Source organism: Palaemon carinicauda, chromosome 8, assembly GCF_036898095.1.
Source record: "Palaemon carinicauda isolate YSFRI2023 chromosome 8, ASM3689809v2, whole genome shotgun sequence".
NCBI lineage: Eukaryota > Metazoa > Arthropoda > Malacostraca > Decapoda > Palaemonidae > Palaemon > Palaemon carinicauda.
Genome location: NC_090732.1, coordinates 130919338 through 130937257, shown reverse-complemented (window position 1 = coordinate 130937257; position 17920 = coordinate 130919338). Strand labels below are relative to the sequence as shown.

Genomic DNA, 17920 nt, shown 5'->3' with positions numbered 1-17920 from the left:
AGCAGAGGTGTGGTACCAACATCTTCGCCCAGGCCTTCAGCTTCTACCACCTCCAGCAGCAGGCTGACACCCTTTTCCAGAGGGTTTCAAGGAGCCGCCTAATAGGTTTGCTAATGTTTCTACTAGTCTGGACCGTCCTTCTCGTCCACCGAGGGAATGTGTTCCTCAGCCTCAGAGACACTCCCCTACATCGACGGAAGCTGCTTCTAGTCCCTCCAAGGGTTATTCTTCTCCTAGACCTCCAAGGGAAGCCCAGGGCTTACCTAGAGGAACAGAACTTCCTGCTTGGGTGAGTACTTTCTCACCAACCTGCTGAAGTCTCTGAATGTGGCTCCTCCACCGCCACAACCTACAACACCGAGGATACCTTTTGAACCCTCGCCGAGTTCGTCCATTGGGAGTCGAGATCCTAGAAGGAGATCAACGTCGGACAAGGATCGCAGATCACCTCCACTCTGAACGTGTGCAGAAGGTCCTCAAGCTTTTGACTCCTACATGGCCAAGCTACCCTTCACTCCAGTGAAAGCAAGGGAAACCATGACCAAGAGATAGAGGAGGACGAGATGCTTAACTCCATCACACACCGACATCATTTGCCCTAGGACGAGTAGGGAATTAGGCTTGCCCTGGGAGATATCGATCCATTCCTTCAGTATTCAAGAGATTGAGGTACAATAGGGTTAAGGCAAAGGACAAACTCTCTCTTCGGCTTTTACTCCTGATACCTGGCGCTTGATCTTGCTAGAATTAATATGGACCAGCAGGGTTCATTTGCCTTAGTTAGATAGGCACTGTGCATAACAAGGAACTGGTTATCCAATGATGTATCTAGCCAATGAATCCTCTATGGATTTAGTCAGTCATGGAAAGAGAAGATGACATAATGGCCCTAAGTCCCTGGTATAGCGGGGTGCTAAGACTCTCTGGGTTTATAAATACTAAAGAAAAAGTTAAAATAGATAATGGGAATGTTAGAACCATGAATCAGATTGGAAGTTACAGCAGGTGAAGTGAATTTATGAAATATAGTTTGGATATCTTGGCCCTAAGTGAAACACATTGTAAGGAGATTGGTAAAGAAACTTTAAGAGCAAAGCAATATATGTATATCTACTCAGGAAGATCAGATGGAGTTGGAAGAGAAGGGGTAGGAATGATGATGACACCAAGAGCAGAAAAGGCATTAACTGAGTGAAGAGCTGTAAATGTTACTAGCAAAGTTCAAATCAAAACAGTGCAAAATGAGTATTATAGTTCGATATACCCAAACAAATGATTCCCCTGAAGAAAGGAAAGTTGATTACTATGAAGAACTGCAGAGGGTAATATATTAGATCCTTGAGAGATATATGAAAATTGTGATTTGCAACTTCAATGCTAAAGTTGGAAGAAATAATCAAGTGATAGAGAATGTTATGGGTGTCAAGGGTCTTGGCGAAGTTGCAAATGAAAGTGGAGTACATTTCATAAGTTTCTGTTCAGCTAACAATCTTGTCAATGGAGGTACTCTTTCAACACAAGAACATCCACTAGTATACATGGTCTTCACCATGTAGCAATTACAAAAATCAGATAGATCTCATTTCCATTAATTAAGAGAGAAGGAGAACTCTAAGAAATGTAAGAAGCTCTAGAGGTGCAGATATTAGTAGTGATCACCAGCTTCTCAATGCTACACTGAAATTAAAACTGAAAGCAACTTACAAAAAGATGGATAGAATACCTAGGTTTAATACAACTAAGCTTCTAGAAGAGCACAGAGAAACATTTGTAATTGAATCTAGGAATCGATTTGCAGTCTATGAGACTGCAAAAGCAGACAATTAATGAAGAATTGATAACATACATCAGTCCATTGGTAGTGAAGTCTTGGGACACACAGTTACAAGGAGAAAGCCATGGATATCGAATGATACTTTGGATACTATAAAAAGGAGACAAAGATAGAAATTGATTATTGAAAGTTTTCATGGAATTATTGAAAATTACAAGGTAGAGCATGCCAGTATTCCAGTATTGATAGTGAGGTCAAAAGAAAAGCCAGAAATGACTGGAGAGAATATTTAGACTGTAAAGCAGATGAGGCTGACAAAGCTATGAATTCAGGAAGTGGCTATGGTGTAAGAATTGCTCAGAATTATTAATGAAATCTCGACTTGGGTAAAGAAGAAGAAGCATATACCCATCAAAAAGAGAGTTGGCATGGTTATAGCAACAGAAAATGAAGGAAGACAACGTTGGAGGGAACACTCTAGTGAGTTATGAATACATACATATACCAAGGCACTTCCCCCAATTTTGGGGGGTAGCCGACATCAACAAATGAAACAAAACAAAAAGGGGACCTCTACTCTCTACGTTCCTCCCAGCCTGACAAGGGACTCGACCGACTTCAGCTGGTACTGCTAGGGTGCCACAGCCCACCCTCCCCCGTTATCCACCACAGATGAAGCTTCATAATGCTGAATCCCCTACTGCTGCTACCTCCGCAGTGATCTAAGGCACCGGAGGAAGCAGCAGGGCCTACCGGAACTGCGTCACAATCGCTCGCCATTCATTCCTATTTCTAGCACACTCTCTTGCCTCTCTCACATCTATCCTCCTATCACCCAGAGCTTCCTTCACTCCATCCATCCACCCAAACCTTGGCCTTCCTCTCGTACTTCTCCCATCAACTCTTGCATTCATCACCTTCTTTAGCAGACAGCCATTTTCCATTCTCTCAAAATGGCCAAACCACCTCAACACATTCATATCCACTCTAGCTGCTAACTCATTTCTTACACCCGTTCTCACCCTTACCACTTCGTTCCTAACCCTATCTACTCGAGATACACCAGCCATACTCCTTAGACATATCATCTCAAACACATTCAATTTCTGTCTCTCCATCACTTTCATTCCTACCACTCCAATCCATACATCACAGTTGGTACAATCACTTTCTCATATAGAACTCTCTGTACATTCATGCCCAACCCTCTATTTTTTACTACTCCCTTAACTGCCCTCAACACTTTGCAACCTTCATTCACTCTCTGACGTACATCTGCTTCCACTCCACCATTTGCTGCAACAACGGACCCCAAGTACTTAAACTGATCCACCTCCTCAAGTAACTCTCCCTTCAACATGACATTCAACCTTGCACCACCTTCCCTTCTCGTACATCTCATAACCTTACTCTTACCCACATTAACTCTCAACTTCCTTCTCTCACACACCCTTCCAAATTCTGTCACTAGTCGGTCAAGCTTCTCTTCTGTGTTTGCAACCAGTACAGTATCATCCGCAAACAACAACTGATTTACCTCCCATTCATGGTCATTCTCGTCTACCAGTTTTAATCCACGCCCAAGCACTCGAGCATTCACCTCTCTCACCACTCCATCAACATACAAGTTAAACAACCACGGCTACATCACACATCACTTATATGAAGGGAATAATTTGATTGATATATCTGAACCTGATGAAGACCTTGATTTTCTCATGAATGAACTCGGTTGTTTGAAGTCGAAGCTATCCTTAAAAAACTAAATACAGTAGGGTCCCGAATTATGCGAGAATTTGGTCGATGAAAGGCCTCGTGTAATTGGAAATTCGTATATTTCGAAACACATCATGGCGGCAAACAGCAACCTACCCGTCAATTTTTTTTTCACTCCATTTCTAGCTTTCTAGCTATATATATACTGTATATACACTGTGTGTGTATATATATATATATATATATATATATATATATATATATATATATATATATATATATATATATATATATATATATATATATATATATATATATATATATATATATACTGTAGCTTTTATCTTAACAATACTGTAAGAAATCCTTCTTATAGATTTTTTTTTTATAAAATACTGTACAAAATTTCTTTTATGGATAAATAAAACAATAAAAAGTTGTTAAAGTTTTGATAATTTTCTATGACTGTAGTATTTACTACTGTACTATGCATAGCTTACTGTTTTCAGTATTTTCCGAATGATGTAGAATTATTTCCTATAGATACAAAAAACAAAAAAGGGTTTTCAAGGTTTGATACAGTACGTATCTAGCAATAGTTAAAAATTACAGTATAGTACTGTATATCCATGATGACACTCCCACACGTAAACACGGCCACTAGGCGCAAGTGTGCAATAGGCTGCTGTACGATAATCACGCTTTTTTTGCCCTGAGCGGTCGTTTCACTAATGATAATTTTTCAAAGTTAATATTTCTTTATGCTTATAATTCGTAATTATAGTTAAAAGTAGGGATATTAATTAATTGGTTGAGTAAAAAAAACAATTAATACTACTATTATTTCATTTCAAATGGCTACATAATACTGAATATTCTAATGGGTTCTTTTTATCTTCAATCGTAAATCTTACGCCTGGATAAGCAACAAAAGGAAAGGAATAGGTCTCTCTCTCTCTCTCTCTCTCTCTCTCTCTCTCTCTCTCTCTCTCTCTCTCTCTTCATATCGTTTCCTGTATAGTTTTCAAATATGTTCGTCATACATTTGTACATTATTTATCCACTTTATTCTCTCTCTCTCTCTCTCTCTCTCTCTCTCTCTCTCTCTCTCTCTCTCTCTCTCTCTCTCTCTCTCTCTCTCTCTCGGCGTTTCCTTTCCCTTTATAGTTTTGTGAAATTTCGTTGTCCAGTCATTCGGTATTGAGAAGTCATTTTCGCTTTCGACATCGAAAGGAAACTTTGTTTCTTCAATATACTCATCACTGGAGGATTCAGAACTAATGCTCTCATTATCAAACAGGTTATCATTATCAAATTCCACAACAAGAATATAATTTATTTCATCTAAAGAAATAACCTTCCTCTTTAGACCTTTCATTACAAAAGGAACAACAAATAACCACTTATGCATGAACGCCCGAGCGCACTGATAGGAAACCAGTTCAAACCAGAGTTTTGTAACATCAAGCTACCTTCAGAAAAATAGTTGCCAGACATCATATAAGTTTCTATTCACAGTCCCCATATGCTGAAAGTGTTGCCAAGTGGTGATCCTATACTTACTATACGAGTAAAGTAACATCACGAGACTGACGGCTTGTAAAAGGCAATTAAAGTCATGAACGGAATATACAGTTGAAGGCGGTACCGAGTAGATCGTGGTGAACGGTTTATCACGTGGGTGACGCTTAACAGGTTAAATAAAACATTTTATATAGTTCGGTATTTTCTCTATCCATCCTCTCCCAGAAAACCTTCAAATGTGAATTATCGGAATGTGTGCAGATCTTGGCAGTGCGATAACTAGTTAGCGACTGAGAATAAAAAAAATAAAAAGCCCGATTGACGAATGACGATGCTGATGAAGAGGATACGAATACCGATTTTTCCCTAATTGATTTTTTCTACGTTCTGTCTAATCCAATGTACAGTACATTCTTATGTAAAGGGCGAACCCCAACATTTCTTGATGCTGCTACACTTTAATTATAGATATTTTACCACCTATTTATAATCTTTATTTATAATAACATCTTTAGTAAAAGCTCTTCAATATCACTTTCAGGAGTAAATGCGTTTATGATCGACGATGAAACGTAAAAAAAAAAAACGTTTTCCTTTTAAGAAGGCGTTTTTTTAGGAAACAAAAAACAACACGAAACAAAATTGCTCATATTTCATATATTTTGATTTTCTAAGGATAAATAAAACATTAATTATAACATTATTATTACATAGTACCTGGTAAGATATCTTTTGCCGCAAAAGTTAACCTATAGACAGTTGTTAAAATTGGTTAGCGAGTTCGTTATGATCGGCGATGGAACGTACTAAACAAAGTAATGGGTTTGGTTGTGGTGACATGTTTGGCAGTAGCATGATATAAAATAGTCTTTATTTTGATGGTTTTTAATTTAAAGTTTAATGAATAAGGATTTTTCACCATAATCACAACGTAAGTATAAAAATTAATTAGTACAAATATGGAATATTATACATATAGGTGTTGGACAGTTAGGCTAGGCCTAGCGACAAGTTCACACAACAGATGGGCAAACCTTAACATTTTTCATCCAAAACTAGTCTTAAAATGTTTGAACAGAAATCTTTCTCTCACATTCTCCCCCCCCCCCTTCTCAGACATCGGGGAACCATCACCCCCCCCCCCCCCAATACAATTAAGAAAACAATAGATTTCCTACGCTTCGCGGTGCTTGACTCGCGGATTTAGAATGCTCCTCGCAAATACAGGAAAATTAATTTTTAAAAACTATCGATCGCGTAATTGAGGAATCGCGTAATTAGAACACGTGTAATTCGGGACCCTACTGTAGATAGAAAGGCCTGAATATGATGGAATAACTGCCGAGATGATACTGGCCAAAAATGAAGCGACTCCCAGACTACTTACAAGATTATTTTGTAGAATGTGGCATGAAGAGGCAAAACCTGATGAATGGGAGTTAGAAGTGTTGGTGAAAATAGCAAAAAGGGTGACCTGACTGATTGCAATAATTACAGAGGCATAACACTTATGTCAGTTGTTATGAAAATATGTAGTATGCTTATTCTAAAGAGACTGGAGAGAAAGATCAATGAAAAGCTGAGAGATTTGCAAACAGGATTAGGTAGAAATTGCGCTGACCAAATTTTCATTTTGAGACATGTACAGCAATGCGTAGAATATAGAAATCACCTTTTGATGGCATTTGTGGACTATGAAAAAGCCTTTGATTGTGTGCACTGGCCAATTTTGTGAAGAGTCCTGCTTTATTATGGAATTCCTCTTAAATATGTAAATTTGATTAAGTCTGTTCATGAGCATATCAAGTGCAAAGTTAATGTTAATGGAGTCTTATCAAATGAATTTCCAGTGAACAACGGAGTACTCCAAGGGAATGTGTTGTCACTTATGCTGTTTATCCTCCTCATGAATTTTGTAATGTGTAGAACAGTCAGAGATGGTGGAGAAGTATTGGACTGGATTGGTGATAGGAATTTACCAGACCTAGAGTATGCTGATGATGCTGTCCTTGTTAGCTGAACACCACAGGATTTGCAATGCTTGCTTACCAGAATGCATGAAATATCACACGAGGTTGTGCTGAAGATAAATAGAAGAAAGACAGAGATGATGAGAATGTAGTAGGCAATGGAAGATGAAATATCATTGGAATGAAAGGATTAATGAGGTAGAATAATTTTTAAGTATTTAGGAACTATGATCTCCAATACAGGGTCTTTAGAATTAAGAGTTTAGTGAAAAATTGAAACAAGCAAATGAGACAATGGCTAGATTAAGTAAAATTTAGAAATCAAATTGCCTGAAATTACATATGAAAATCAGACTATATATCAGTTTAGTTATATTGGTGTTACTGTATGGACATGATCATGGTATGACAATGAAACAATCTCCAATAGATTTAATAGATTTGAGAACAAAACCATCAGAAGGATATTGTGAGTTAAATGCTAGGACAGGATTAGAAATAAAACTATGAGAGATTACTCGAGTGCCACATGTGGACGAGATCATGATGAAGGGTAGATGGAGATGATTTGGGCACACTCTTCATACCTCCCAAGAGAGATTAGTTGACCAAACTTTCAACTAGGCTCCACTAGGCTCTAGAAGGGTTGGAAGACCCAGAACTACATGGCTGAGGACTATGAAGCGAGAAGTAGGAGATGATAAATGGAGAAGTATTGAAGATAGAGATGACTGGTGAAATCTAAAGGGGGCCCTCAGCGTCAATAGACGTAGGAGGAGATGATGATACTCACTTGATGGTCATATACATACCCGCCCTCCTCCCCACTGACTTGCAATGTCAAGAATAGGTTCCACTTACAGACTGAAATAACAAAGAGCCCCTGTTGCATCACTGCTTTGTCTAATGAAAGGAAAGTAGATGGGAAATTTTAACTTTTATTGGTAAATTTTGATAAACCCCACGTCTGAAGCAGTATGAACATCACCTGAGTACGTATAGAAATAAAATTTTATTTTATTTGAATTCCTTTTTTATTTCAGAACAATCTTTTAATGCGTGATGAAATAGCAGAGATAGATAGAGACATGAAAAAGGAAGAAATCCTGTTAAGGCCTCTAAGCAAACAAATCGAAGTGTGCAACGAATCTATTTTACTCCAGAAGAGGACATTAAATAATAAAGTATGTTGAATAATTGTATATAAATGCAATTTAAAGAGAAAATTTTGTTTCACATTGATAATTATTTTTAAGTTTAAAGCTCCTGTGTCTTTAGAATTGTCTTTTCTTGCAGATTATCCGTAACAACGAAGTATTTACGAAGGCAAACCGTCTACGTACTTTGAATGAAAAATTAGACGAAGACACAAAAGCTCTAGCTTATGATTTTGAGGCCAAAAAGGAAGCAGCACAACAGCAGAGGATAGACCTCGAAAATCACCAAAAACAACTTGATGTATATGAAAGACAGTATGAATCTTTACCTGCTGCTGATGGTTTGTATGCCAGATTTTCAGCTTTTATCAACTAATTGCCCTTAATGTATACTGTACTGTATAATTTTTATGAAACTCCCCTGTTGTTCATATTGCCTCTACTTGAAGCTGTGTTGTCGTCATCTACCCCAAAATACAAATTTCTCGTTTTCTCCACATGCAAAATGCCTCCCCCTTTGGCAACCACCACACTGTCTGGCAGTTGATGGCAACTAAATTACTCGTTAACATGATCATTGAATTCATCCTTTTCCGTTCATTTTATCTCTAGTGTTTGATAAGACGTCCTTGTTTGGCCAAGTGATGCAAATATAATTTTGGTAGTTCATTTTGAGATAATAAATCACAATGTGATTCAAATTTTTTCTTGCTTTGTGTAATGTAAACGTTTGGTGGCTGCAGTGTTATGTTTGTGTATTGAGAAATGTTATCCATTCACATTCCTTCTTCTTTTAAAGCTATGTGAGCCATTAGTTAACTATTTTAATTAGAAATTAAAAACGTAAAGTAATTTAACACCTAATGATACCCTTGTGAGTTGTTTGCATTTAATCCATGGTAACTCTAGAGGTGACTGAAAACACTAGGATAACTTCTCAAGTTTGTTTTGCATAGTAAGTTTGGATTTCTTTGTCTCGCATTGTCTTACCTATTTCACATTTCTGCTTTTCAGACAAATTGAGTCCCGAAATAGGTGATCGTTTCTAACTTTTCTTATAACTTTATTATGGTCTGAATATTGAATAAAGATTAATTCTATATAAGTTAAGGAAACTAACAGTTCGTGTATTTAGTGGTTATGTGCCTGGCTCAATTGGAATATTTACCTTTTGTATTTTTCTGGGCTGTTGGATGTTAGAAAGAAATCTTATCAATTTTAACACTGGAAAAGGAAGAGAATTAAGTCCAAACCTTGTTTGAAACACAATTACTCAATTGTCACCGATTTAGCCCAACTAATGTTGAATCAATCTAGCTTAGGTAACAATCTACTTACCATATGTATTTTCATACAGAATAAATTTGGTTCAGATATCTTATCTTTTTGTGTATTTTTTAAAATAGCATCTATGCAAGCTGTAATATACTTTTTAGAAAGGTTTCAGAGTTATTTTATAACGTGCTGCGTACAAAGTCAATTTAAGTAAAGTTCACAAATATTTGGAAGCAGGAGTAAATAGACGACTGTGCCGTCATTATCGTAACATTTTATTTTTGTCTAAGTTATTTTGACTTAAATGAGCACTGGATAGATAACTTTCTTCAAATGAATTTCTTCAATTAGAGTAAATCAGAAACATGATCTAAGAACATCTCAGTAAATACGACGATACTGAGGTGCTTGAGATTCTTAGTCTTCTGATATTAATGAACAATTCCTAAGTTAATCAAAAGGTACACACGGAGAGAAAGGACATGGAGGGGAACGTTTACATTAAACAAAAACTAAGTTTAAAAAAAAGAAAAAAAAAAGGAATGTGTAGTGGCTTGCCGACACCGCTATGGCGACGAAACTCTCTCATGGCTGCCGGACCTCTGTCTTTCATCTCTCTAGCCATCTGTTCTTATTCAAATTTTATTGATGGGGCTCTAAGGATCCCCCTGGCCTCTAGGTAGCGATAGCAAATGAGGCAATTGCATCTCCCCCTTCCTCCAGTATGTACCTGAGGAAATACAAAAGAGCTTAGACTGTTTTTTCACGTATTCAGCGCTTTGATGGCACCAGTCGTTTACAAACAAACTCTCCCAGTCTTGAGGTGGCAGGATCATATTTCATGGTAAAATGCATCAAAATGAATAGAATTTTGATATTAGAAGTATTATTTTGATTCTTAGATATAATTTAGATCATATGTCCCTCAATTATCCCCATTTTAAGTTCTATGTCTACCTAGAAATCTAGATCAACTTCAATATTATGAGATCACGTGGTTGCGGCAACCGTTTAATTTTATGATATTGGGTAATGATCCAGCTGTATGTAGATGTTTCTCATAGGTGATGTTTAGGGTGATAAATGGTTCATATATTTTTGTCTTTGGAGGTTGTGAGGATCCTGCTTCAAAGATATTAGCAATATGACCTAAAAGTCAATACTAAATTTAATTACTTGAATTATTTTCACTTTCCAAGCCCACATATCTTAAGAAAATTTTCTCGCGCCAGTTGACCTTGAAATACAATGTGGTAGTTTGAAGGCTTTTCAATCCTTTCCTGGCCTCTTGGTGTTATATATTCAAGCTTTTCTTGAAATGTAGCTAAGTATGTCCAACAAAGAGGAGTGGAGTACAAATTTCTTTATTTGACTTTTTCATATTTAATTTTGCCAGGAAGCATACACAAATTTTCTATTCTTACAGAGGAGGAGGTCCGTAAGAAAATGCAGAAACTTACTCAGGATATTTCGTCAGGGTCAACAAAGCTTGCAGAAATTTGTAATGAAATAGAAGAATTAATTGCTGAGAATAGAGAGAATAAAAGAAGGATACAAAGTTATAAAACTCAGATAGAAGCTGCCCAGGTAATTTTACATGTAACTGTAGTGCATTCTGTTATTGAGGTAGTTTTACATGTAACTATAGTGCATTTAATATTAAGGTAATTTTACATATAACTATAGTTCACTCACTTGTCATGGTAATTTTACGTTTAACTATTACATTCATTTATCAAGGTAATTTTACATATTACTGTAGTGCATTCACTTATTGATTCATAAGAGGTACACAATTCTACAGCTTTGTTTCACATCTCTACCATCCACCTTTGTTTAGACTCTGATAATATTCATATTTGAGTGCTGGCCTCATTAATAAATATTGTGACATTGGTTTTAAAACTATGCCACATTTTCTAAAACTTGATGTTGGCTATCTCCCAAAATTGGGATAAGTGGCATGGTAGGTACCGTAGATAGATAGATAAATGATTTTGTTTAAAAGCTAGAAAATAAAATTTCTTACTTTATACCTATTTTCTAACTTCATTTTTGCAACAGCCATTGAATCAAGATAAGAATAAAACATTTGTTCTTGTGTATAAACATGATGGAGCTTTCAGGTTTCAAAGAAAAGGCAATATTTTAAGGAGGGCGAGGGAACTAGGGGAATGTAGGGATGTAATGGTTAGTTTCCAATCCTTTTTATACTTTGTGGGTGTATTTTGGAAAATATGTTTAATTGTAACCATTGTTCTCATGGTGGGTTAAATTGGTGTGACCAATTTGAGAGTGAAATAGGATTACTTGAATAGTGCTTTCTATTTGAAAGGAGGAACACTTCAATCCAACTAGAGGATTAGCCTGATTTCTCATTTGATATTTAGTCATTATTCCAAATTGTATACCATTATATAGTAAGATGGTTGTTAGATATAGTAATAAGTCATTGATAGGAATAAGTGTATTTGATTTTATATTAAATGTAGCTTTGGTTGCCTAGTTGGCATTTTCATCTCCCTTGATCCCTACTTATGCTGGGAATTAACATTTATTCCTACACGGATACAAACTTCTGAGTCATTTGTATGGGGTTACACCTAATCCTGTTTTCTACGACCGGCTATTCAAAATTTTTGTTGAGTGTTTTTTGCCTCGTGCTGGGTAAATGCACCGCTTGCACAAGGAGCAAACAGGAGGCTGCTCCCAGCGTCTCACTGCTGGTCACGAAGTGAAAAGGTTGTGCTCTCACTTCCTCTCTACGATCGAGCCTTTCGTATTCATGTCATTTACCCTTTTAGCGTTTAATGCTCTTGACTTATTTATTTTCAATTCACATTCATTGAGTTACTTTTTCATTAACTGTGAGTTACGAGTAAGTGCTTATGTCTAGTAAATCTCTGTATTTAGGTTTTTTTGCCCAGACTGGGATAGCGACTATTGTGGCATTCTTATTAGTTGGGTAGACATGACTCTTTTGGCTAGACAAGAGAATCATCTTGTAAATATTATAGGGAGTGCATTCTCTCCCAGTGTGAGAGATATTTTTCTCGTCACAGGAAACTTGATGAGATTTCTACATTGCTGAGTCTCATCCCAACGGGAGTTAGAGAAAATCTCATTTTATGCGGCGAGAACTTCCCTTTAGTTTTTCATAATTTTCGGATTATAGGATAAGATGATTAAGTTTAGAAGTGTCTCCAGTCAGAACTGTGAAAGTATCTCCTCGTTCCCAGAGGGACCTTAAAGTTGAGCCTGTCACTTCCCCCCGTACCGAGATAGCCTTATTGGAAGATCCTGATTGCCCAGAGATCTTGGCGAAAGGTAAACAGTAAAGAAGAACTCCGCACTGGGCACCACCCCTTGATTTTATACTGGGCAAGGATACCCAGCTAGAACCTTAACCTTAGAACTTCCCTATTATTTTTTTCTCAAGTTTACTTCTCAGCTGTTCATTGCAACGTGTCTTAAATAAAGAGTAGTAGCATGGGACGGCTGGTAGACTCCAAATGAGGTCAATCACGTTTATTCTTTGCTTTCAACTCACCAGAAACAGAGCATGGGAGATCTGAGGTCCTTTATTGCTGTCTAGGTAAGATGTTTCTTTATTTCAAGTTAATTAAACATTAGGAGAGGGAATAAATAATAAAGTATGCAATTATATGGGTTGGAACGTTAATCACCCTCTGGGAGGAAGTACATTGAAAAAAAGATTATTTAAGAATAATTTCATTTAAAAAAAAAAAATAATGATACCATGATGAGAAAATACAGGTCTTCAATATTGAATGAACTTGACCATGAATAACTAGATTAAAAATGAAAGATTTGACAAAAAAAAAACATTCACTTTTTGGTCTCTCCTATATTAATACAAAACCACCAGGAACAAGTTATTCAGCAAGTCACACATTAAAAAAGATATGAAATACAAAAGTCTTTCTTCAAATTACCATCCCATCGGGATCTAGATGTGTAACCTATGCTGTAAGCGTTAACATCAAGACAGAGCCTCTTCGGTAAAGGTAGACAGAAGAAAGCTTCAAGCTAAGGAGAACCCCGCAACATTATAGACCATGATCTGCATACACAGATAACAAGTTTGGACATTGACATCAATTTAAGTTTGCCTCCGGTTGAAACTTGTTTCTCTACGACGATAAGGTCCCTTGTTTCTGGGGACAAATATGTGACCCTAATACTGGAACAATTGTGTCACTATATGAAAAGAGGCAATTATACTATGACTGGGAAAGGTCAGTCATGGATAAGACTGATAACACACACTCGTAGCTACACAGGAGCAGATGTGTTCAAAAGAGCTCCAGGATAAATTATATAGCCTCTTCCAGGCAGGCATTAGTCACTCTTAGTAAAGCAAACTACGATTATTCCTTTTAAATCTTGGAAGACACTTCAGTCTGGTTTAACAAAGGCGTTAAGTTTGTGACGTTGATTTTGCACAAAAATTTATCTCATCTGATCACAAGCTTGAAATCTTTACACTACCTGTAAAACACCAATGCACCCTTCACCTGGCAACCCCTGACAAGTCTCTTCCTATATTGTCTAAAATGTCTACTGGAAGACTTCCTTGTCCCATCACACATACCTTATCAATCGGGGCAATATCTACCTCCGACCTTCATATAATACGAGAAGTTGCTACAAACCTTTCCGAGGGCAGGGAAGAGATGAGAATATTTACAGCCATCTGGCCTATGTTACCAACACCTACTGATGACAGTCGCAATGTATGTCCATTCAAGGTTAGAGTCCTTGTCGCTTTTAAAGGATACACAACCATTACTAAAACTAATTAATATCAGAGTTGTTTCGAATAACAAGGCAGGACTCAGGAACCGTACACTAAAGATTGTGATTCAGTTTAATTCTAATCCTAAAATCTGATCCCTGGTGGGTGCAGGGCAACATTAATCTGTAAAAACCAAGAAAGGGGTCATGAGATGAAGGAATATGGACAAAAGGCTCAACAAATAGAAAATATTAAAAAAAAAATTAACTGAAAATCAGTTTAAAAAGAAAAATTGATATAGTAATACATACAAGATTTGTATTTTTCTAGCTATATTTTTTCACCTAAACTTATTTAACATGCAGGTTTCAGCATCGGAGAATTCTCTTGGAGCTAACAGGCCCCCAGGGTTACCACCTCTGGCCCTGTCTGAGCAGAGAAATATATGAAGTTGGCTAACTTAGTGCTGTCCACCCAAACAAAGGACGTATCCGTATTCTCCTCTGTTTTCAGGCACAGAAATGATGGACATGGAAATAGCAACTGTATCTATACAGTGAACCCTCGTTTATCGCGGTAGATAGGTTCCAGTCGCGGCCGCGATAGGTGAAAATCCGCGAAGTAGTGACACCATATTTACTTATTTATTCAACATGTATATTCAGACTTTTAAAACCTTCCCTTGTACGTAGTACTGTTAACAAACTACCCTTTAATGTAAAGAACACTTAAAGCATGTACTACAGTACCCTAAACTAAAACAGGCACAAATATTAAAGGCGATTTTATATCATGCATTTCCTAAACATGCTAAAAAGCACGATAAAAAATGGCAACCAATGTTTTGTTTACATTTATCTCTGATCATAATGTAGAAACAAACTGGAGGTAGAGCTTTGCTTATTACCCAGACATATTTCCCATACTTTTCCCTTAGAACTACATCACATCTTCCTACTTTAGATATATATATATATATATATATATATATATATATATATATATATATATATATATGTATGTATATATATATATATATATATATATATATATATATATATATATATATAAATGTGTGTGTGTGTGTATATATATATATATATATATATATTTATATGTATACACATATACATACCTACATATATACATAAATACATGCATACATATATATATATATATATATATATATATTACTGTATATATATGGGTTATGGAAAAAATCCGCGAAGTGGTGAATCCGCGATGGTCGAACCGCGAAGTAGCGAGGGTTCACTGTAATCCAAACCTGTTCATAGCTTTATCATTGGTCTAGTGCAATATCTCAGTATGTAACTATGGAAGATCTTGAGGATTATAATGCTCTACAAAGATTTGTCACGAGCAGGGTCAAAAGCCTTAGAATCTGTTTTACTTCAGACCATTCTTCTATGTAAAGAATTGACAGATAAACTGCATTATATGGTATAATGAAATACATAAACTTTAAGTGAAATCATAAATGTCTAATATTTATGTGAAAGATTCGTGACTGGGCTGTTGTGTATGTTTGGAGAGGCTCTTCCTTTTACACCCTGAATTAATTACAGTGAAAGACAGGTCTGTACATGGACACCTTAACGGTCTATCTGATAGAGCAAGAAAAAAAGGATGTTTGGTGGAACCTTATGTAGGTCCTCTTTGGCGCAATGTATTGGAGTTATTGGTTGTAATGGTAATAAAGTAAATTATGTAAACTTTTTTGTTGCTTTCTTTAAATTTATCAACTATTTTTGTGTTTCAGGATGTAAGACAACAACGATTTGAACTTTTGCGAAAGAAGAGTGTTGATGCTTACAAAGCAGCAAAATGGCTTGAAGATAATAGTGGACAGTTTACTTCTCCTTTTTATATGCCTATTTGCATATTGGTAAGTTTTATTTTTATTGTCAAATTTAGATATATTAGAGATCTACATACTGCAATATGTACTGTATGTGTACACACACTATATGTGTGTGCGGGTGTATATGCATGTATACATATGTGTTCTAGTGTGTATGCTTCTATGTACAGTATAAAGTCTAGGAGCCAAATGCCTCTGTCTCTCTCTCTTGCAAGAAATGAAAGAAAGTAGTAACTTAGAAAGAAAAAGTATTTGATTTTTATAATGTAAAATGAAATATATTTCCAAGAAAATGTATGTCCTATTACTCTACTATCTTTGCATAAATATTGATTGAAATTAAACTAGTGTAGAATCGCTATGTAGTACTCCTAACAACCGATACAGACACACCAATACTTTGTATCATTACTTGCTATTTTGATAATGGGAATACTAACACTTATCTTTAGCCTATTGGAAGGAAATCATTCTATTGCCCGCTTGCTTTCCGCCGGTAATATGACGTCACCAGACATATGATATGAACTCCACAGATATTAAAACTAAATATATTTTTTTGATGAAAATGGATACTGTATATTATCAATAAAAGAAAATACTAAAATGCCAAGATAAATCAGTTCATTTTTCCTATCAGTGTATTATTTCCAACATACTCGTGTCGTCAACACAATAAAGAAATGGTCGTAAAGTCGAACAGTCATAAGTTGCAGAGGTTGTAAGTCGATAACTACCTGTATATATATTCATGATACAGTATGTGTGCTGATTTGCTAATAATTATTGAGTATATAAAAAAATAGAACTTATTCTTTTCACGTGTGATTGATAATGAAAGTACACAGTACCATCACTTATGAGTATAATTGTACGCTCACAAAGAACCGTAAGAGTTCAAATTAGAGTTGAAAGTCAAATATTGGATGCAGGGGAAAGCCAGTCCAGAAAAGTCAAAAATATTTTTTTTTTTTTTTTCACCAAATCACCAACATGGACAAAACAAAGGACATTCAGTGGCACTTGGGATAACTAATTGCTTTGAAGACTCAAATTCATATTCATTTGTGACCAACTGAGGCATGTTACAACAATTTTACGAAGCTAAGCAAACTAATATTCAAGCAAAACCTCTGGCCATTAAGTAAAGTGAAGAATATTATTGAAAAAAAAGGATTTATCCTAAAATAAAGAATAATGGAAGACAAAATTTTAATTTTTGAAACTGTATGTGTGTATGTAAGGAATTAACGGAAGTAATGGCTCTGTTAACCTCCAGTTTTAGATCTTGGAAGTTTTGATCTGTCACCTTAATTCATGTTTCCAGCTTTTACTAGAGTTTTATAGTATTGTGTTTTATTATATTTTCTGTTTCAGATAAATTTAAGAGACTCGGCATTTGCTGATGTTGTGGAGAGTACCATCAGCTTCAATGATTTGATAGCCTTTGTTTTCCATGATAAAGAAGACATGAACAAATTCAAATCAATGATGGACAGAATGAAGTTGAGAGTGAATATTATACATTCTGCTCCTTCTGATTTGTCATCTTACAAGTCACCTTTTCCCTTGAATATGATAAGGTAAGAAAGAACATGACATTTTTATGTAAAGTAGTTTTCTCCCCCTATGTATAGATATGTTTACTCCCTTATTTCTTTGACTATTGCTTTGGTACAGAAATGCAATTAGTCTTCACTAAGGGAATATACCCTGATTGTTGATAATGATCAGACAATGCTAAAAAATGTAACGTCCAAGTGTTGGTCACAACTTACGAATGGAACAGATTCCAAAATTTACTTTCTAGTAAGACCTCCGAGGGGAGAATAATTCATCTTTAATGTAGATTATTATTTTGTT

The 17920-nt window shown here is 35.9% G+C and overlaps 1 protein-coding gene across 2 annotated transcripts in view; it reads left to right on the top strand.

The window, feature by feature from the left end:
- Positions 1 to 17920, top strand: part of LOC137645932 (structural maintenance of chromosomes protein 5-like) — a 208316-nt gene that overhangs the window by 80982 nt on the left and 109414 nt on the right. For both annotated transcript variants that reach the window (XM_068378994.1, XM_068378996.1), the window contains 5 exons: positions 8028 to 8168; positions 8281 to 8482; positions 10843 to 11003; positions 15956 to 16081; positions 17435 to 17640. In XM_068378994.1, the coding sequence (XP_068235095.1) occupies positions 8028 to 8168; positions 8281 to 8482; positions 10843 to 11003; positions 15956 to 16081; positions 17435 to 17640 (836 nt within the window). The remainder of the gene's footprint in view (positions 1 to 8027; positions 8169 to 8280; positions 8483 to 10842; positions 11004 to 15955; positions 16082 to 17434; positions 17641 to 17920) is intronic.